This window comes from Lampris incognitus, chromosome 15 (assembly GCF_029633865.1).
Source record: "Lampris incognitus isolate fLamInc1 chromosome 15, fLamInc1.hap2, whole genome shotgun sequence".
NCBI lineage: Eukaryota > Metazoa > Chordata > Actinopteri > Lampriformes > Lampridae > Lampris > Lampris incognitus.
The window spans coordinates 16,932,925-16,956,221 of record NC_079225.1 but is presented as its reverse complement, the minus strand read 5'-3'; the positions used below and the strand labels follow the sequence as shown (position 1 = coordinate 16,956,221).

The window sequence follows — 23,297 nt, the reverse complement described above, 5'->3', positions numbered from 1 at the left end:
GTTATGAAAAATCTATATCGTGAAAAAATATTGTTCATGTAATTTTGGGTAAAGAGCGAGGCTCTGGGCAGTTTTCATTGAAATGCATCGCTATGACGAGGAGAAGAGTCCCATCATACAGGCCTGTCGTGGATGGAAAGGTAAATAAATCAGCGTTAGTTAGACTGAAGGTCAGGTAAACAGCAGAGACGGTGACTGGAGGGAAGGTGGTGTGGGGTTGTCTTCCGTCATTCCCACACATGCATTCCCACACATGCATTTATTTTTTCTTTTCTTTTTTTTCACAGAATACCTTTTGTACATTCGCCACGAGTTTACTCCTTTTCATTAAATTTTATTTTTCTGCAAATTTTTTTTTACCCCTCCCACAATCAAACAGCAGCATTAGCACAAAGTCACGTATTCTCCACAGAAGTGGCCTCAGAGATGTTGTGGGTGAAATATGAAACCCAACCGAGCAGCTTCAGCCACATATGAACCACACGGGGCAGAAATGGTGATTCCTTACACAAACATTTTTTTATGAATTTTTTTTTGTTGCAAGTGCTCGCTTTGCGTCTCCCTGTCAGGATGCTGCAAAATGACACGACCATAGTTGAGGCTTGGGAGCCTCTTGTTGGTTCCGAGCCCGTTTCCCTTTTTTTTTTGTTGCACCACTCCCCTCCCTGGAATCGGAGTGAAATTAGTAGCAAGAAAGCATGTAATTGACAAAGTCACGTGTTCGGTACGGGAACAGGCACAGCCACCGAGCGAGCGAATGAGAGGGAAGGAGAGAGAGAGAGAGAGAGAGAGAGAGAGAGAGAGAGAGAGAGAGAGAGAGAGAGAGAGAGAGAGAGAGAGAGAGAGAGAGAGAGAGAGAGAGAGAGAGAGGGAGAGAGAGAGAGAGGGAGAGCGAGAGAAGCAGCCACGGAGGTGGTGTGAGAGAGGAAGGAATGAGGGAGAGAGAGACATGACAAAATATCCAAAGACAAGAAAGCACGCTGTACCATGCGAGCTAAATCCGGGACCGATGGGATCGAGGATGTCGGATTAATGGTGACTACCACGAGCCGTTTTCGCAGAGGAAGCTTTTCTATTGGAACTTGGGTACAGAGGGTCCGCGGGGAAACATGGCCGAAGGTTATTCTGCAATTATTTCTATTTTCTGCCTTTTTTTCCCTACTTTTTTTTTTTAGAAAAAAAAAACCCGATCGCCAAAACGGGCTACGCCAAATTGTTACTAGCCACATTAACCGATATTTACCGGCCCCGAGAACACCCCCCTCCTCCTTTAACTATGTTCTGCTGCATGAAACATGTGCATCGGAGAGGAGGGTTGTGTGTGTTGAGCCCAGTAAAAGCGAGAGGAACCATGTGTACACCTGCCTTATACTGCAGACTGCAACTCAAGGGAAGTAGATGTTCGCCAAAACAGTAACGATCGCAACGATCCCGCACGAGTTGCATCGGCGAGCACGCTTGTGCACGAGTGTCGAGGCAACGTTGCCTTGTGTCATAACCTACAAACTACTTTCTCTTCTTTTTTCTTTTTTTTTTTGAATTGAAGGTTTGCGTTGATGCACGCTGGGTCTCTATACTACCCTACGTCCCTGCTCTCTCTCTCTCCCTCCCTCTCTCTCCCTCGCTCGCTCTCTCTCGTGATCTGCTGAAATAGTGGAGGTTTTATTTTCATAAAACGTCTGTGAACTTCACATATTTGCGACCGGCGGGGATTCCCCCTTTCAGTTGGAGACTTTTAGCCGACGGAGTCCATTAAGACTTATGTAAACCCCCCCCCCCCAAAAACCCCACCAAAAAAAAAAACGCGCGCAGGGCAACAAGGCGACCGTGTTCTACTTCCACATACTTAAGTCTATTAAGATGCACTAACACGCTCTTATTGCTATTGTTATTTTGCTCGTTTTCCTGCAGGAGGGGCGGGTAAAGGTAACGGAAAAGACCCCGCCAAATCCACCGAGCAAGAAGACCGAACTCGCCCCCATGTCCTCTCAGGAGCAGGCTTCTGTAAATGGTTCAACGTACGGATGGGGTTCGGATTTATCTCAATGACGAGTAGCGAGGGGAGCCCGGTCGACCCCCCTCTGGATGTTTTCGTCCACCAAGTAAGTCCCAACTCCCCCAACTCGAGGAGCAACATCTGCAGGGATGTTTCTGTTGTTGCTGCTGTTGTTGCTGTTGTTGTGGTGGTGGGCATCCTCCTCCGCCTGCTCGACCTTTACGTTGCTGTTGTTGGAGGTGGCGAAGGGACCCACTGGTCGTGCAGCTGGGCCTGTATGGCGTTTATGGTGTTGTTCGAGAGACTAGCTGTACAGTGAAGTAGCCGAGGTGTCATCAGGAAACCCTTTCTTTGGCTATCTCTGTGGCTGTTGGTGTGTCCCTCTCTCGACCCGGGCCCGTTTCTCCTGTACCTCTGTATAGCTCACATACATGCTCGGCTGGCGGCTATAGCTTAGCATCTCGCGGGGTTTACATACACATCCGTGCTTGCAACAGGTTTTCGTAGCCAGCCGTGTTCCTGTGCCCTGGCTGTTGCAGGGGAGGAAAAGCATGTTAAGTTTCCTTAAAGCGACGCGGTTCCGTTTCCCCTCTCCCTCTCCCTCCCCTCGCCATAACCTCTGGTGCTGTGAGGGGAAGGGAGACACGGGCAAGGCTGTGCAGGACACACTTACAGCCGGGGGTTGGTCTTTGCCTCATGGACATCACAGCCCCGGCTGGACGTGCAGCCAAACAGGATAAAGGCTACGGAAGGCGTAGCAAACTCACGGTGACCTGCGTGCTTTACACTAGTACGTGTAGCGCGCGCGCGGGGGGGGGGTGCAGAGAAACTGGGCTTGGTTGCGTGTGTGTGTGTGTGTGTGTGTGTGTGTGTGTGTGCTTTTGCCGGGTTATGTTTAATTGTCACTTAGTGTGGACAGTAACTGCAGGACATTCGTTTCCCCACGTGTTTTGCTGACCGACCGAGGGGCAGCGAAGGCGGCTAGCGTGGAGGGGGTCTGCTCACGTTCAACATGTGATCCTCCGAATCACGTCTCAGCCCGTTTTCCTCCGGCCGACTGCAGAGAGGGAGGGAGGGAGGGAGAGAGAGGGGGAGAGAGTTGTCGGCCGTGCGTCGCGTTCCCTCCTTCTTCGTGCCGCTTTTGTCTTCGTACCTGCTCCTTCCACCGACGGGGAGAAGTGATTTATCTCTCTCTGATGTGTCGATATGTTCTCTTTACGGTCTCATAAAGTGCCTTTTTAAAAGCTCGGGAGGAGCAGGAGGAGTAGGGGGGGGGCGCGAGAGGATGGGGAGTCATTTTCGCCATTTCATTTTCGGGCTGTTTTTCTGTGGACCCGCGTGACGTCACACCAAACTGGAGGCATTACAGTTCAGCCTATGTGCCAATAGGTTGGAAGGCTTTTCTCCAGCTATGCCATGCATGGCACTGTGTGCAGGGATGAAACGAGGCCGCTGATGTTGAAACGAAACACTGCTCAGACTGGGCTGGTTAATTTTGGTAGCATTCAGTCCACTTATTGTTTTGTTTTTTTACATAACCATTCTCATATCTAGCAGTGATATGAACCAACAACTGTGACTGAATAACTTTACCAATAAAATGTGTTTGGCTTCATTGAAACGCTCAGCTATTTCTCATTTTTGCAGAAAAAAAACTGTAGCCTATAATCTCTGACAATGTGAGAGTGAACATGATGTAACGCAGATACACATGTTCACACAATATGCTGAATGTGGTGTGTGTGTGGCCATGTGTGTGTGTGTGTACACATATATATGTATATGACCGCACAGCTTGAGCATGCCACATGTTTGTTTTAGCAATGGACTCTATATATATATATATATATATATATATATATATATATATATATATATATACTGCACCAACTCAATTCACTGTAGCTAAATGCCGCATGCACCTATTTTCTGAACATAATGTTCATATCTGGATCGAGCCAGCAGAGAGATGGTTTGGAAAGGGCCTACAGAGCAGAGCCGAATTCAAATAAACAACCTCTGTCCCAGTCATTTCTAACTTGGGACCAGATAGGTGCCATACAGGCTTCTTGGGAAATAGTTTTTTCAAGCACATGTTGTGGTTTAGAGACGATGACCGTCATAATTTCTATTACAGCTGCGTAACAATAATGGAAACCTTTTTCCTTGCTATGATAACTACAAGTGCCTGATCTGAGTGTCAGTTTCCTAGAATCGTGCATACTCAAGTGACCGACACAAGAATTTCTTTTTTTTTAATCAATGAAGGACAAAAACCGTAGCCGCAATATTTGCATATCCGGTAGTCATTAATTAGGGGGGGAAAACCAACTTTGAATGTATTTGTTTGATATATTTATTGTATTTTACTCATCCATGTGCACAAATGTTGATGCTGGATGTAAATTAGCCAACCCACTGCTACTTGCGTTGCATATATGCTGCTCCGTTTGCACTCCCTCTCTTTCTCTGTTAGCAGCCCACAGCTGTATGGAGAGATAGAGGCTATTTCTAACTGCTGTGCAGATGCAAAGATAAGATCACTTTGTGTTTAGCGCCTTACCTTGACTGTAGGATTTTTCTGAAATGCCCATTTTGTCATGGGCCTGAAAGAAAAGGTTGCCAGTTAATGGCAGCAGCGGATGAGGCATGCTGCACTGTTTCAAAAAGGAATTTGACAGCATTGAAAGGGACTTCGGAAAAATGTGGACGGAGAGAGAGAGAGAGAGAGAGAGAGAGAGAGAGAGAGAGAGAGAGAGAGAGAGAGAGAGAGAGAGAGAGAGAGAGAGAGAGAGAGAGAGAGAGAAAAGGCAATTGATTTCCCCCGGTCAAACTCTTGTGCAAAATGTTCTACATTCATGCTACAAGGTTAGGTGTATGCTACAACAGAGATGTAGACATTCGTTCCTGTAGAACAGAGAGAGAGAGAGAGAGAGAGCGAGAGAGAGAGTTTGTCCTAAAGAAGGGAAGAGGAATGACGTGGGATAAATGAGAGGGGGGAAGAGAGAGAGAGAGAGAGTGGGTAAGTGGGGGGCAGTGGTAAAGGAGGAAAACATGAGAGTAGCTAAAAAAGACGAGAGAGAGAGAGAGAGAGAGAGCTTCCTGGGAGGCCTCATCATCAGGGCTCCTATCTGATCACTTCCTTTTTGAAGGTGTGTGGTGTGTGTGTGCACGTGTGCGCGTGTGTGTGTTAGAGAATAAGAGAGGGAGAAGAGTAATCGAGCCTCTCCATCTGCCGTACCTTTCCTCTAGTACTTCCAGGCTGAACCGTGCTGCTGGCCACGATTAGCGGTGATAGCATTTTCTATTTGTCAACCCTTTCCTACCTAAGCCTCGTGCGTGAGTATGTGTGTATTTGAGCTCCGTGGGGACATGGTGGGGGCTCTTTCCTGGGGCATTCTTTAAAAAGAGGAATTTCTTTAAAGACAAAAAGGCAGGAGTTGGTTGGAGGGTTGGGTGGGGTGGGGATGGGGTGGGGGGGTCTGCTTGCCCTTTGTCGGTAATCAGTTTGAAATGTTGAACAGTTTGCTGCTGCTACTGCTGTTCCTCTGAATGCCCAGAGTGTGTGTTCACTTTATGGAGTGCATGTGTGTGCATGTATGTGTGTATGTATGTGTGTGTGTATGTGCGTGCGTGTGTGTGTGTGTGTGCGTGCGCACGTGTTATTTTTAGGTTTTCATTTTCTGCCGTTGCTGCCAGCTAGGGTTGTTGATGTCTACATGTGAAGCTTTGTAAGGTGTGTGTGTGTGTGTGTGTGCATGTGTGTGTGTTTTGTGTAGCGAGGTTAAAGTGGGCCCCTAGTGAGATTAACCTCTGGTCCGTGTCACCGTTTGGCATGCAGGCCCCACCCATCTCTGCCTCCAGATAGCCAGTATCAGGCTTTGTCTCTCCTGCAGGCACACTATCCTGCCACCACCCCCCTTCCCCCCTTATGCACATCAAAAATGCAAAAGAAGAAGAAAGAGTAGTCATGTGACTTCCTTCTGAGGAACTGCCCACATACGGCGGAGATGACTGGGTAATTGGAAAGGTGGTGGGCTAGTCACAGGGGAGGGCTAAGAAAAATAACGGGAAAAAATCAAATAAAAAAAAATCAAACAAGACCACAAAAAAAAAAAGAAGAAAAAAAAGAAAGAAAAAAGAAGAACAGATTCACCTGGAAAATAAAGGGTCCACAGTGTTGGGTTGCTTGTTGACTTGATCTGAGGTTTATTGTTGGTCACGTTTGCACCCTCATGTCAAATGTGTAGTTGTTGGTACAAATCACATCAGAATGACTTTTTTGTGCTATGCAAAGACGAGTCCTGTATTAAACGAAAATCAAACAAATTCATTATCTTTTCTTTTTTTAAGTTACTTTTTTTCCGCTCTATCTGAACAACATGACTTTCCAGTAAATGAATTTCTTAAAAACAACATAAAATCAGTGCACAACCTCGACTCCGTGGAGTTTCCTTCATGAAAACTCTTTTATGGCTGTTGTAGACCAAGATTAGTTTGGGGTCTGACCAGACCGTGTGGCGGTAAACCAACACAGTACGTTATGAAGACTACTGATCGCCGTTGGCAGCATTAAAGGACACCGGATTGTTCTAATTTGTTCGAGAAAAGCCAGGAGGTGTTCAGAGGAGAGCTGCAGGTGAACGAAGAACAGACAAGAGACTCCCAACACGTTTCCAGCGTGTCCTTAAACTAGCTGACACGCAGCAGCCGTCAACAACAGCCAAAGACAGGTTTCACATCGGAGCACAAGATAGAAATAAGACTACTGATTGGAAGTCAAACTAATTTTCCTCTTCTTTTTTACTGAACGGAAACATGCCCGGCCTGCGTGATGCCGGTAAAAGAAAGCATCTGAACACCTACGATGCATCTGCAGACTGTGTCTCGCACATTTTTCGACAAGAAAATTATTCAAAAGCGCTCCCGGGCGACAAACCGAACCAAACGCAACGTTTCCTTTACACTAAAATAGTGCCAACATTTTGACTTCTTTCGTTCAACCTTTTCTGTAAAACTCGGTTGAGAGTCCCAATCTCTTCTGCAAGAAGGCAGACCTGCAGAAGGAAGCAGCGTGCAAACAAACGGTACAAATAACAACACAAAACACAACAAGAAAGGTGCAATAAATACATGCGATCAAAGCACACGCGTAGAGGAAGGTAACCAGAGCAAGAAACCAGCCGAGAGACAACGGGTTATTAAAACTAAAGAAGAAGAAGAAGCAAGGTCCGATCCAAAGTTAGCTAGGGTATGTCTAACAGGAGCTAATGCTCAAGTCTTTCTCTGCAGACAGTTTCAAGTAGTGGGTGACGACACCGGTAAGGATTTCTCCGTGCGGGCCTTGGGCTGAATCGAATGAAACAAAATCATCGAATCTCAGGGGGTAAAGACCTCATCTTGTCTCTCTGATATAAGAGCATGAACACACAGACGTTTTACCAACAGGTCCACCGCAAAGAAAGATGCACCATAGACTGTCCATAGACAAGGATGGACATGTATATATATATATATATATATGTGTGTGTGTGTGTGTGTGTGTGTGTGTGTGTGTGTGTGTGTGTGTGTATAGCGTTTTTTTCCCCCTGGAAACCATCAATGGTGTAGATAAAAGTGCTCAACAAATGAATGGAATATTAAGATATCTTTTTATATATATCGTGTGTAATGGTGAAGGCTGTACAGTTCAATCCAGAAAATATATAACTTTGTTAAAAGAAACACTCAACGGTAGGGGAAGTGCTCAACAAATAATGAGCAAATTAATCCAGCAATCACCAGCTTGCTTATGGCATGAAACAGGCTTGTACTATCTCATAAAGAATTTACTTGACTCACTGGATTATATATATATATATATATATATATAGAGAGAGAGAGAGAGAGAGAGAGAGAGAGAGAGAGAGAGAGAGAGAGAGAGAGAGAGAGAGAGAGAGAGAGAGAGAGAGAGAGAGAGAGAGAGAGATACAATGATACAGGAAAAAAAGGTTAGGTGTATGCTTTTTTTCTGTATCCGTGGTGATATATATATATATATACATACATACATACATATGTATATGTGTGTGTGTATATATATATATATATATATATATACATATATACCCTGAGAGCAGGATAAGTGGTTCAGATAATCAATTGATGGATATATATATATATATATATATGTAGCGTTTTTTTCCGAAACCGTCAATGGTGTTGTAAGTGCTCTACTAATGAGGAGCGGAATATCAACACAGATACAGGAAAAAAAAAGGTTTTTTCCTGTATCTGTGTTGATATCTTGTGTAATGGTGAAGGCTGTACAGTTCAATGTTCAATCCAGAAAATAACGTATAAAGAAACCAACGCTGGAAGTTGCAGGGACACAGGAATAAATAACAGCTTGCTATAGCAGATTCGACGTCCACAAACACAATTTATAAGGTTCTATTTAATAAAGCAAGAACTCAAACGAAACCCTAACGGTACGCCGGCTTTGAGAAAATCAACCCCAAGCACAGCAACAGAGACGCTACTTAAGAGTCAATGCTTCACATTTCTCGGATATAAACGCATCCTGCCTGTAAAACTAGTTTTTTCTCTGACGACTGAGGATCATGTCAGTCACTCTCTCATGCGTGGGGATCATTTTCGGTTGTTATATTTAATCTGTCAGTCCGTTCACGAGAACGGATATTACATTTATTTTCAGATTACGGCAGATTATGGCAATTTGAGGAGCAGACCACTCCCACTTGTTTAGGGGGGGGGGAGTGGGTTTTTTTGCAGGAGTGGCTGTTTCGAATTGGTGCAGTTATTAGCAGGGTGTGCGTTTTATCACCAGTCACCTCAGCAAGGTTCATTTCCTCCTCCATGCTGATAAATGTTTCTGGATGATCTAGAGCTTCCTCCCTCAGATCAAATATTTGCCCCAGTCATAATCAGGGGGCGTTGGGTGTTGTTAATTTGGGGCAAGGGAGCCATGTATGCTCTCAAGTGTTTGATGGGGGCTGGGCAGGGGTGAAAGGTCAGGGCCGCTAATGGCAACGTGTTGCAGTGGGCTCGGGGGGGGGGTTGTTGCGAGGGGGTGTCAGCGCCATGTGATCGCCTCTGTTGGTGGTTTGTGCAGGTGTGCGTGTGTGTGTGCGTGTGTGCTTGTGTTTCTTCCTTCCTCTCCTTCTCGCTCTTCCTCTCTCTACCACCCCCCCCCACACACACACACATACATGTTCGCATGCACACGCACACAGTCCCCTCCCTTCTTCTTTGGTTTATATACGTCCTGTTGGGTTACATCCATCTGAGCTGATCTAGGCCAGCTTTGTCCACTTAGCATTTCCTGTGTGTAAAACGCTACTTAATGGCACCACGCCACATGGTGAACGCCTGTATGCCCCCCCATCACACACACATACACACATGCACGTGTGTGTGCACGCGCACACACCACCACCACCACCTTTCCACAAAGGCACACCCACTTAGCTGATCCACACACACACACACATACACACACACACACACACGCACACTCCAGCGTGCAGCTCCAAGTGGGCCGCATCGGATTGAAAGCATCCCATAATGAGCTGCTCCACAGCCGGTGCCATCGGCGGAGAAGCTGGAGGGTGGTGGGTATCCTCTGCTTTCCCATCCCCTCACGTTACAGCTTCCTGTATTGATTGTCGGGCTCGGTGACGACAAGGGCTCGGCTGATGAAAAGGAAGGGCTATTTCTATCCAGGATGTTAAGAGTCTGTATTGATCGCTGGCTCCATCCTACACACATGCCGGAAAACTCACACACACACACACACACACACACACATTATATATATACATATATATATATACAGGGACATTTATCTTGCATGTCGGAGGCAGAAGAGCTGTTCTAGAGGGAACCGTCTCCATTTCGGGGGATGCGCTACTTCCATTTTAGCGGATTCCTTCTCGTCTTTGATGTTGGGCGAGCTGGTGCCTCCCAGGGCAGGCGTGAGTGAGGGAGCAATGTGCTGGTGTGGTCCGCTAGTGGGACAGAGGGTGCTGGCTATACCGCTGACCCCCCGGATTTCCGCCGTTGACCTGTGAGGCTCCTGATCAAATGGGGGTTTTGTTCTCGGCCCCCCCCCCCCCAGTCCAGCCGCTGATCAGGAGTTGCTCCTCCACTGGAGCTGAACAGAATGCGCTTGGAGGCATTTCCATGGGACCCCCCCCCACCTCACCCCCTTCACTCCCTTCCCCCAGTCTCTCATCCCCCCCTCCACCCCACCTCCCTCCCCCTCCCGATTCCAGACCACTCCTCCATTTTGTATTCTCTCTTTCTCTTTGGCTCTCTCACTCTCACTCACTAGCTCTCGCTCTCGCTCTCTCTCTCTCTCTGGCCATGCCCCTTCCTGACCTCTTTACGTAAACTGAAACTGGTCAGGACACCCGCCAGGTCACTTGAGAAGAGGAGACTCAGGTTACAGGTTCTGAAACATTACTTTTTTCCCCTCTCTCTCTCTCTCTCTCTCTCTCTCTCTCTCTCTCTCTCTCTCTCTCTCTCTCCGTTTGACACACACACACACACACACACACACACACACACACACACACACACACATGCATGTAGACACATACAGGTAGTCAAATAAATTCAGATGCACACACACACACCAAAGTTGGCGCATCATGTTTCATCATGTTACTGCAGAGAAACAGACGTGTCCATGTAGCAGAAACAACGCGCTCATCTCATTTATGAAGTAAAACATGGAGGTAAGAGGCGATGTACAAAAATAATCGAGGATCAACACGGAAGGACGCATATATCTGCAAATATTTCTGCAGGCTTCCAAGTTGTGCGATTTCCTCACTGGTGCATTGTGGGCACTGAGCGTGGGAGGGAAATGGGGTGGGTGGGAGTTGCATGGTACTCAGCCATGCAACTCAACTTTGACCTGCAGGGATGAGCAGGCGGTAGACTAGAGACAGGAGAGGAACAGGAAAAGCCCGGGGGCCACACGGCCCAGAGACCAATCAATGATTATTCATTATTATTCACCATATGGATGAATATATTTTTTAATGAAGAAATGAAATGTACTGATCTTCGCTCAGGGAATAGTCTACATCAAATCTAAAATCAATGAGCATATTAGAATTCACAGGGCCTAGTTCGCTCAATGACAGCTGCTATAATTTCCAAAGGTAGAAATTGAGATCTTTCGGTCTAAAAAATAAATAAATAAATAAGAATAAATAAATAAATATATTAATAAATTAAACTTATATAGCACTTTTCTAACACTCAAAGTCGCTTTACAATAAACGGGGGGAAACAAGACAACAGACAAACACAGCACAGACATACAGGGGTGGATGGGAAGGGGGGCTACGAGAGGGAGAAGGGGGGCTACGAGAGGGAGAAGCGTATGTATAGTGTTTTTTTTGTTTCCGGAAACCGTCAATCGTGTTGATAAAAGTGCTCAACAAATGAGTGGAATATTAAAATCTTCACACACACACACACACACACACACATATATATATATATGTAATCCAGTGAGTCAAGTAAATTCTTTATGAGACAGTACAAGCCTGCTTCATCAGCTGTCAATAAAGCTACTCGGGAAAGGACATACCATTTACTGCCTCGTCATGCACATCACGTGCACAACATCCAATGGGGAAGGGAGAGGTGCGACACTCAAAAATACGTGATCGCTAACGGTCTAATCATGGTGGTATTTGTCTATTGTCATGATTTATTTATCATTACAACATAGGTGCTTATATCTAGTATGTCTGCAACTGCTGGCCAATTCATTGCTGTTATTCATGTGGACATTGCTGGTTTGCAAATGATAAAATATTGTCCAGTTAGACATACTAGGTTGCAGTTTACTACTGGTTGAACATGCTTTGTTCTTTGAGAGGCTTTTCCAGGTGGTTGAATAATTAATGTTTCTGTCCGCTAGTGACCAAATATAACGGCTTAAAGACGTTACAATCTTTAAACGGTTGTGTCTAAAGCTACACACGGGTGCATTAAACCTCTTTTTGGATGTCCCCTCTGTCAGACCGTCGTGTGTCTCTATGGTGCCGTTGTCCTCTCTCGTCACTGTAGCTTGGTAGATGACTCCTGTCGTCTGGCGTTTTCCCTCGAGGGGGCAGGAGTCGTTCACACGGCAGTTGCAGTTGGGGGCGTCCGGGTGTGATGATGGTGTCATTGATTAGTTGATGATTCTTGTGTTGTGGGACGATATAATTTGTTGAATGTTAGGCATGCAGCTGTTACTAATGTTGATGGTGTTCCTACTGAATATCTTCCTCAGTTGGTGGTCCGGGCTGAAGCACTTATCCAAAAGTTCAAAAAACTGCTTACCGATGTATGTGACCAGGGTATCACTGTAGGGGGGGGGGGGGGTTGTACCAGGTGATGTTTCGTTTTCTGCTACGTCAGTATTTAATGGTGGGTTGTGCTTGAGCTTAAAATTGCAGCCGCTCTTTTGCAATGCATCTTGGTATGGGGGTGTAGCTTCATTGAAGATGGACTCATTAGATGATAATTTTGAGAGTCTTCCATTAATGCTTTCTGGGATGTTCTTCAAGATGGAGGGTGGGTGGTTGCTTTCTCTATGAAGATACTGCAGCGTGTTGTTGGGCTTAATGTACGGCTTGTATGTGCCGTTCCCAAGGTCCATTGAGATGTCCAGAAAGTCCATTTGTTTTTTTGTTTGCTTCATAGTGATTTTTACCCATTGTTTGAGAATATTTTGCATATTGTTGTCTTAATTTGCTCGACCTCTCTTGGTGTTTCGCTACAAACTGCTCGCCCATCATCCCTATAGAGTCCAACATTGATGTCTAGGTCTTACAATTGCGATAACAAATATATTCCAATTAGTGCCCATGGTTACATCAAATTTACCAATACCTTTTTTCTGCCATGGGTTTCCATTGTGGTACAAAAGCTGATTCCTTGGCCTGGTATATAATGTCTGTCTTGCTCGGATATCGCTGTGTTTTGCGGCAAAATCAATGGCTTTGGATAGTAACTCTGCTTATGGAGGGGTAGAACTCACAGATATCAAAACATATGAATTTGCAGTTCTTCTTGTCATCCGTGTTCTTAAACCATTCTGATACTTGGCCCGTGTTTTTCCATTGGTGTACGGGGACTTTTTTCAAGATCTGATCGTTCATGTTTTCGATTATTTTTTTACTTACCTTTCCGATTTCTGGTTTAGTGGGGTTGATCAGTCTACATGTTGGCTTGTTTAAAAAGTTCGGTTTGTGGTCCTTGGAAAAGCCTCTCAAAGAACAAAGCATATTCAACCAGTAGTAAAATGTGTAATCTATGTAAGACTGAACAATATTTTATCATTTGCAAACCAAAAATATCCACATTGAATAACAGGAATGAACTGACCAGCAGTTGCAGACATAGATATAAGCACCTATTTTGTAACTATAAATAAATCATGTCAATAGAAAAATACCACCCCCCTGATTAGACCGTTAGCGATCACGTGTTTTTGAATTTTTGAATGTCGCACCTCTCCCTTCCCCATTGGACGTTGTGCATGTGATGTGCATGACGAGGCAGTGAATGGTATGTTCTTTCCCAAGTAGCTTTATTGACAGCTGATGATTGCTTATGGCATGAAACAGGCTTGTACTGTCTCATAAAGAATTTACCTGACTCACTGGATTTATATATATCTATATATACTATATGTGGCATGAAACAGGCTTGTACTGTCTCAAAGAATTTACTTGACTTACTGGATTTTATATAGATATACCTATATATATATATGTGTGTGTGTGTGTGTGTGTGTGTGTGTGTGTAAAAACTCGAGCTTTCACATCTATGGTACAGCAGAATGGATGTTGTATGAGAGCTATAGCTACCCGTGTGCCCGATCCTTAATGTCTTATCCTGTTTTTATCATGAGATGCTGAAATGGAGTGGAGTGGTGATCGATAGAGGTGAGGCTTGATATTTTTGAGCTCAGAGTTCAACCGCCGGAGATTGTTGTGGATGCATCGCTTTAAAGTTACTATCTCCCTCAGTAGGTCAGCCTTCAGGTTTTGCCCTCCCTGGTTTTGTTGTGCAGAATCCCTCCTTTCCCCAAATTCCCCTCCTCCGATCCTCATCTCTTCCTAAAATCCAGCACTGAATGGTTTGATGGGAGTGGATCCTCCTCTTAGTGGAGGGAGCGGATGCTCACATGAGAAAGTTAATGTTGTGTGGGTATGTGTGGATGGATTAAAGGGCTGTCTGAAATGGATAACTGTGGCTTTTAAAACTTTCTGGATTGATTTTGACGAAATTGTCTTTCAGTAAAAGGGGATGATTGTGCCGTTTACCAGGCTGGTGGATTTACTGTTGCTGTAAAAAGTTTGAATTGATTTTCAGTTAGTCGAAATCATGCTATTTGGCTAATTTTCTGATTTTTTTTGACCATCTTATTAATTTGAAATATGTATATTGCATGTTTTCTTATTAGTCTCTCTGTCATGCCTTTTAACTGACACCAAATAAACAGTAATGATACGAGTTATATAAAAACTTTAGGAAAACAGCATCATGATGAGATTATTTTTACCATTTAAAATTATCCATAATGAAGATGTGTTAGCAATGTGCACTTGTCCATTTTTCAGTTTGTAAAGTTAAACCTAAAAGTCGCATTTTTTTATCTCACCATTCTGTCGATCAATTCTGCTTTTTCAGTTGCCATTTTTGAAACTTTTTTGTTGAGCAAAATATATTTCTCATATTTATATGAATTAAATACAGGCTAAGGAGTTAGCGGGCGGTTTGACAGGTGTGTCTTGGTCTGTTCAGGCCCGTATGCTGTGCAAAAGCTAAAGTTTAGCTTCATACATTTTGATAGAAGTTGCTTAATTATTCTCAAGTTTTGGTAATTTAAGTTAATACATCGTCAATAAACTTCATTTTTTTATTTTGTCCAAATATGTTTGGAGAAAATTGTTTGAAATATGTACAATATAACTTTTTCATAACAGAATTTATTTTCAGTTCAGGGTTGTTAGCATCATGCTAGGTGCACTTAAGACATTAGCCGATCGAATATATATCAAATATGAAATATAAGATGAATCGTTTTCATGATTTTTTCTTGTCATAATTTTCCTTCTAATTTTCATTATAAATTTATGATTTTGTTTGTGAAGTTTTGGATTTTTACTCAAAATAATGGTTAAAAACACGAGACAGTTTAACAAACCCAAACACATTGAAACTCTACTTGTTTTCAGACATAGAGAAATAACAAACTGTCCCCATTTTTATTCAGTCTTAGAATTTAATCTTTCTATACAGTGGTTCATCGGAAACGCTAATAGGAAATCGGCAGGGACTGAGTTTTTCCGCTTTGCAATTTCAGGTTTTTTTTTTTCATTAGCATGTCCGTTCTATTTTAATCCTCCCCGCTCTTTCACTCTTGATTAGACACATTTTTTCCTTAACCACTCCATTCTATCTACCAGTAGTCCAAACACCTTATGCCTCCTGTAACTGTTGGCACAAGAAATGCAGTTTAAACCATTTGTTTTCACCCAGCGTGGCCTTCTCTTCTCTGCCAGGAGGCATTTGATCCCTTATCAGTCGTTTCTCTCTCCCTATAGCTTCCTACAGAGCTGTCTGGCGAGGACGAGCTGTGTTTTCTTATTCTGATGTGTGTGTGTGTGTGTGTATAAATATATATCCTATGCCAAGAGATAGCAGGAATCTCTGCAGAATGTTGTGCAGCATGAAGGTTACAGACGCAGTAACTATCAGCTGCTCGTTCCGGATAATCAACAAGATATAAATCATCGTCCGGCGGTTGTTTGGTAACCGAGTCAGTAATTCCGATCCTGCAGATACAACCGGTGTGTTTCACCGTTCAGGGTAAAGGATCTTATGTGGTGCAATGCATGTTCCTGTCCCCCCACGGATGGAAACAGGACACGGTTGTCTCCGTCCTACGCTGACGTGGGAAGTTAAGATAGAAGCATTTACACCAGGATGCAAACCTCTGCGTGCTGGCCGTTATAGCAGTTAGCACAAAGCAGACCCAACTCACTTCCCCCCTGCACTCAAAAGGATGTCTTCGGCTTGTTTGCTCAGCATAATTGCTCAAAAATATGCACATTTCAAATGAACTTGCAGAGTGTTCCTTTGCCAATCACTTCCCTATTCTTTCTTTTGTTTTTCTGTTAGCCATGTAGCTAACCTCAGTTTAGAGTAACATCTGGACAATATCACAGCCAGTTTATAACTTGGGACGATAACAAAAAAAACAAAAAAAAAAAAAACCACCAAAAAACCCTGAAGGTACTGTTCAACCCCCATAATACAACTAAATATCTGCATGTGCGTCAGTGTCGGGCAGGCCTTCAGGTCCCAGAGGTTGACGTGAGTGGAACAAATGATGGCAATCCCAACTCGTTTCAGCCATCGCTATAGCCCACTCATGAGCCGTTCGGAGGTGTTGCAGATAATAAGGACATCTCAGATATCGACTGGGATCATATTCCCGATGCTGGATGCTGCAAGGCGTACTGCATAAATCTCAGCCCTTGAAAGGCTCTTGACAAAATGCCGATACATCAGTCACAGCGGTGGGCATGTCATGATCAGGCTGTCTCCATGCACACAGTTGCAGGTTAATACTGTTGGACTCAAACACAGAATATTGATCTTGAATAGCTGCGTTTTCGAGAAATTGTGTCTTCGACATCTTAATCAAGGACTTTAACAGGCAAGAACCGCCTTAACTGAGAAATATAGTTTTTTTTCATTTATCAGTGTGTTTAACCCTGCCTTTAGAAAAAAAAGGTGCATTTATATGGAAAAAAAAACAACAAGTGGTTTTCTATAATTTGAAATGGACGCTCTGGTGTTCTTCCCTCTGCACAGAGTAAACTGGTGAAGGAGGGCTTCCGCAGTCTCAAAGAGGGGGAGCAGGTGGAGTTCACCTACAAGAAGTCCTCGAAGGGCCTGGAGTCCCTGCGGGTGACGGGGCCCGGTGGGGGACCCTGCGCAGGCAGCGAGAGGAGACCCAAAGGGAAGGTCCCACTGCAGAAACGTAAACCAAAGGGAGACCGGTGAGTGGCAAGAGTCTGTTGTGCTGGGGTCTACTGGCTGAACAGGACTGGAAATGAAACCACTGAAGAGTCGCGTATGTCTATATATTATCAGTAATCTGTGCAGTCTTGGTTATGTTTAAACGTGATCGATCGCTGTTGCTACTGACTCCGTCAAGACTGCAATCTGTCACATATTCCCATCCCATCCATCAAAAAAAGACATGCATGCTAGGGTCAGTACTCCTGACTGTGCCCTTGACTGGGGCATGGCAAGAAGAACTGGAGTTGGTCCCCGGGTGCTACACGGCGGCTGCCCACTGCTCCTAGCTACACAGCTAGGATGGGTTAAATGCAGAGCCTAATTTCCCCATGGGGATCATGAAAGTATATCAAAATCAAAATGTAAAAAAAAAAATACTGAAAGTCTTTAATGTAATCTGAGTAGTTTGCCATTTGTATTTCATAGCTGCAGCCCTAAAAATGCAAATTTAGCCCGAGTATGCCTCCGAGCTCTTTTTTTTGGGGGGTAAAAATACAGAATCCCTCTATGAAAATAGCCGTCTTCTCACTGGAAACCATAGCTGACACGGCATTCTTTACATCTGTCCCATCTCCAAACCAAATAAAATAAAACCCACCAACAATTCTTTGCAACACCACAGATGAGCGTCGTATGTGTTGTGTGCCGGAGCTGTGTGTGTGCTAGCAGGCAGGAATCTTGTTTTTGTTAGATCTGTAACCTGTCACAGTATTTCTTGTGTGCCCGGGTTTGCATATCTAAACGCCCGTAATGAAGATAGTTGATTTTTTTTCTGAGGGAAACGTAGCAAAATGTTGCTTTTTTAAAAATAATTGAAATAAAAAAAAGCCTGCAAAAGTGTGAGTTTGCATTGCAGCCCTGGCAATAATGTAATATTCAAAACTGACACACCGATCCGTGGTCTGTCAGGTTTTAATTAAAACAAATGGAGAATGGATTGGATTATCGTTCGGGTGCTTTCCGTCTGCAGTACGTCAGTATGTGCACGGTAAAGGAGGCATACATTACATGGACATCTTACCGCAGTGAGTTATTTCTGAGTGGGCAGACATTATGGATTCCATCTATTCAATCTACCCAAGAACATACCTGTTACCATGGTTATTCTGCACCATTATAAGGAATTGAATAGGGCACTTTGCCTGCCATCTCCACACTATTTTAAATCAATTTGCCAGCTTTTACGTTAGGGACGGTATTAGTGGAGGTATAGATTAGCCTTATATGCATTTCAATGCACAGCGCAGCTGAGGCTCAATCAATTGCTTTGTCCTCGGTAAAATCGTGAAAGGTGCTTTGCTGGACTGTGTCAGGAGGAGCCGTGTGGAGCTCCTTGAAAATTCCTGATGGTCGAAGCAAACAGGAGTATGCTCGTTGCCCTTCGCTCAATGCCTGCAGACAGGGGACTGCCTTCATTGCACGTATACCAAACCAAGCCAGGGAGACTCCCAAGTGGAGTATGTATACCGTACGTGCAGGAACGTCCAGCTCTTTAACATTCACGTTTCGCCTCCCAACAGCCAGGAGCTGTCATTGTTGCACAAATCATAACCCCTTTTGCTGCAACAACCTGCAACACACCACTACAGAGTATTTTAAGGTGTGAAAATGAAGCCGTTCCTTACAAACAACAAACCTGCATCTTTCAGAGACGGCTCTCTTATTGTTTTACAGGGCTGAATTATTCAGTTTATTTTGGGATAACTGATCCTCCTTAGGCTCAAGTGTCCCGTCTGTCCAGCAGGGGCAGTGAGGTAGAGCGGGGTCTGGAGGTGGCAGGTACTCTCCCTCCAGAGATGCCATGTCTCCTCTCTGTGAGCTCAGTGGGAGCAGTTCCTGCTTTTTCTGACATCTACTGGTCACAACTGTTATGTAACCAAGAGCCTGTGCGGTTTGTTCCCACATTGCAGAAGAGACGAAAAGGCGACAAATTCTGTGTCAACCTCACAGATTTCTCAAGATGCATGAATAAGAAATGGAGTGATTCAAGAGCAGTTAGTAAGCAATTAATGAAGAAACTTAGTAAGTGAAGAAACTTGGTTTGGGTAAAACGGTGCTAACCGAGGTCGGCTCTAGAACCAAACGAGGCCTATGTGAAAGTAAAACGTGTTGTTGTTCTTCATGTGAAGCCCAAACGTAGCATCAACATGCTGCCCTGCTAAAGCAATGCAAAAGGCTTTTTCCCCTATTAGCATGCAGAGGCCGTAATGAGACCACTGCATGCCGTGCACAAGGAGCCATGTGCACGGTTATCGTTTGTGTTTCCATTAGCACTGGAGCTCAAATCAGGACTCTGCAGTCCTAATTTCAGCTCCAAAGGCATCAACAGATTATTTTGCTGTTAGACCAGATGTTGATCAACGCCATTGTGTCATCTTCTCCTGACCACTACACAGATATAGAGATTTTGTTTTGTTTTCTGTAAAAAAAAGAGAAAAAGAAAAGACAAATGCCAGCTCATTGCTATTTCAGGACATGTAGGATGAGTAACAACTGTGCCGTAGGATATCAACAGCGCAGTAGTCATGGCATCACTGGATGTGACATGAATCTATTGTTGAATACCGACATTAAGCCCCGTCACCGCCACTGTCTGTCTGACCACACTGAGCACGCTTATCAAACGGTGCCAAAAATTCAGAAATGAGCAGTTTGGAACCATCCCATGTCAAAGAGCATGTTAGCGGACTTGCCATTGGAAATGGTTGTTTCTGTGCCCGGAGCCATTCGACCTTTCCATGGACCAAAGGTCTACATATCTGAGAGAAGTCCCTCTAACATCAGCACATACATACAGCTGGCCGGGCTCCAGTGTTTGGCATCAGCGCCCAAGGAATTGCTTCAGTATTTCTGAGTCTCAATAACACGAGAAAATAATAGAATTCATGTTTCAGGAACAGTTTAATAATGTTATGAGAGACCCCGACTCGCCTCTTTCTGGCGTTGTTGTCCTCTATATTGGTCCACACACACTCAGTGTGCCACAGCCTTTACAAAGTCACTCATATTGGTCTTTTTCTGACCACACCATTTGTGATATTCACTTTTCGTTGAATGAAAAAGAAATAACGATACACTGACTAAAAGACTCATTACGTGAATAGTGAAGGATATTTACAATCTGAGGACACAAATCTAGTTTTTGCCTTACTTGACTACACTAACATGTCTGTCCATCCATCCATTATCCAAACTGCTCATCCCGCTCCAGCATACTGGAATCATCATTAGCGGCAGGCCTAAACAAAATGACTAATTTAGGAAGACTTAAAAAAATAATCTTGGTCAATTCAGTTTCAAAATGTCATGTGAAATCAGTCGTTGAGCAACGAAATATGCTTCTAATCAACGTGAAAAACAGGGATGTGCTGGATTGTCATGTACCCGGGCCAAAGCTGTATGTTATTAAAGACACAGCGTTCAATTCCTCACCTGCTTAGAGGAAAAAACAACTCAACTCGTGCTGCACCATTACGACACACACAAGAAAAGGTCGAGACTGCAAATCCATTCTAAATTTAGACATTGATAAAAACATGCAAGAACCACCACACTAACCCTAACCCACAAACCTGTCATCACTTGACTAGACTTTGGTTTTTCGTAATCACATTTTACTATCTCTCTTAGCATCTCATTTGGCACGTTGCTTAACCAAGATACCGCATCTTGTCGATATAAATTACGTTAAGCGGTAGGTTCGATGTGGGTCCATATCTTGTGCTTCACCGCCACCTAGTGGCCAGTGTCAGATGGTGCCTTATTCGTTTCACCGTAAGGAGGCCCATTACGTATTGAGGACATACATAATGTAATGTGGAGATGATCCTCATCTTAATGCTGTATGCCGTCGCCAATTTTCAGTTTGCAGTTGCCAAGTTGTTTAAATCTCATTGGCCGACACTTCTGTCGCAATCACATCTGACACGCCACTTTTTCATTCGGTGACGGCTGGAATAACGCTTGTAGTGCATTAACGATGCCTCTAGCTGTGATGAGTGATTTTGTGTTTGTACTTAAAATCCCACACACACACACACACACACCATGTTTCCCTATACTTGTGATGACTCCTCATTTGGCTAAGTTCATTCCCTATCCCTTAACCTTAACCATCATAACTACATGCCTAACCTTACCCTACCCTAACCTTAACCTAATCCTAACCTTAACCCTAAACCCAAGTCCTAACCCTAAAATGGACCCTTTTCCTCATAGGGACCCATAAAATGTCCCCACAAGGTAGGTGGTTTCAGGTTTTTTTATCCTAATGGACACACACACACAAACACACAAACACACGATACAGCTCGATTATGAAATGTGTCCCCCTCCCTTGCCTCTTCTGTTCTCCGTAGCTGTTATAACTGCGGAGGTCTGGACCACCATGCCAAGGAGTGTGGCCTGCCCCCTCAGCCAAAGAAATGCCACTACTGCCAGAGCATCACGCACATGGTGGCTCAGTGTCCCCACAAGGCGCTGGCGCCTGCCACCGGCTCTCAGGACCCACAAGCGATTACCTCGGCCTCCAGCCCAGGGACTGGGCCCTACCTCCAACCCCCAGAGGAGGAGGAGGAGCGCTCTGGTTCATCTCCTCTGGAGGGCTCCTCCTCGTCGGAGGAGCCCCAGGCGTACCGCGGGACCCAGACCCAGAGATGGAGGAAATCCTGAAACAGCCCTTTTTAGGTGTACTCCTCAACCGCTAACCCAAGACCCTCCTGTCCCACCCCCCTCAACCAAGGATACCTGAAGCCCCCTCATCTACCTCACACCAGTGAAAAATGGGAGTTTTTTTCTTTTCTTTAAATTTTTGACCAGTGCAGTTATGGCAACGATCAACGGGGTGCCCACATGCGTGAATGTGTGTAACCGACTGACTTGCAGTCATCTGGTGCAGCTATAGCAAACACCACTGGACGAGTGACTGCAGGGAAAGATTTGTGTGTTTCTTGTGTCAATCAGTGCAGCTCAACAGTGAATGAATGTGGCGTTAAATGACTTTTATTTCCCTGGACCTAAGTGTCAGCCATTTTGAGTGCTTTTTTTTTCTTCTTCTTTTTCTGATGGTTGTTTTTTTTTAATTTTTTTTTTAGAGCTGGCTGGATTTACAGCCACAGATTTATACTCGGTAATTATTCCAGAAATCATGATGCATCATTTTGAGCACATAGCTCATTGTAAGAAGATTTGGAAGACTTCCAAAAAAGCCCGTGACCCTCTAAGCTCCAACAATTCAAAAACCAAAGGATTGTTAGCTCGGCCTATTGATTTTTTTCTAGCAGGGAAAATTTCCAAGGATCCCAGAGGGAAACGGTAAAAGAAGATGAGCTGCTAAATAGATTCTCTATAATTTTTTGATGGACTACTCATGCCCACTGCATACCTCTCTCATACAGAACTTAGACCGGACCAGCTGATTGTTGTGAAACGTTTCAAAGAGTGCGCATGTGTGTTTCGTGTATGCACTTGCAAGAGTGAGATGGAGGGAGAGAATTTGGGTTTGCGTGTGTGTGTGTGTGTGTGTGTGTATAGCGCGCATGCATGCATGCTGTGAAAGAAAGACAAATACAAGTGTCACATGACAAATACTAAAAACAAAAAAAGAAACCTCCTCTATGAGCGCTAGTCGACCTAATACTATTAACCTTTCGGTTTCCTATAATCATAGATAGATCATGCCTTAGTAAAAAAAAAAAATCATATTATCCAGCTAGATAATAGTTTAGATCCAACGTTGTTAAATTGACCAGTAATTCAGTGGACCTTAAGCATATAAGCATACATTTTGTTTTTGGATGATTAGTTGAACATTACACTTTATAAGTCACACCATAAGTCATTAATATATGTGTAAAGTTTCAAGATATAATTGAAAGTATATTAACTTTAATGTTTATATAAAGAGTTAGTTTTAAAAGAAGTTGGACACAATTGAGCAGCCCTATGTATTGTATGGGCTACTTTAGTCGCACAAAATAAGGGCATTAAGTGGAGCGGCCTGCTTTACTCTGTTTTAACCGCGGGCCGTTTTCGGCGGCGGCGTGCCCCCCTCGCCGCTTTTTTTTTGTTCGACCTCCATTTGACTCCGCGACCTCCCTCTTTCCATCTTTCCTAACAGTCGGCCCGCATAGCACCGCCCGTAACACACATCTGTTAGTAGAGATTTTATTACAAACGTGTAGCCGAGCAT

General features: G+C 44.2%; 1 protein-coding gene across 1 annotated transcript; it reads left to right on the top strand.

The window, feature by feature from the left end:
* Positions 1-1,109: 1,109 nt before the first annotated feature.
* Positions 1,110-21,778, top strand: lin28b (lin-28 homolog B (C. elegans)). Its single transcript, XM_056295049.1, has 4 exons — positions 1,110-1,119; positions 1,912-2,102; positions 16,898-17,085; positions 21,466-21,778. Exons 1-4 carry the CDS (start codon positions 1,110-1,112, stop codon positions 21,776-21,778), a joined length of 702 nt encoding a protein of 233 aa, XP_056151024.1.
* Positions 21,779-23,297: the final 1,519 nt, after the last annotated feature.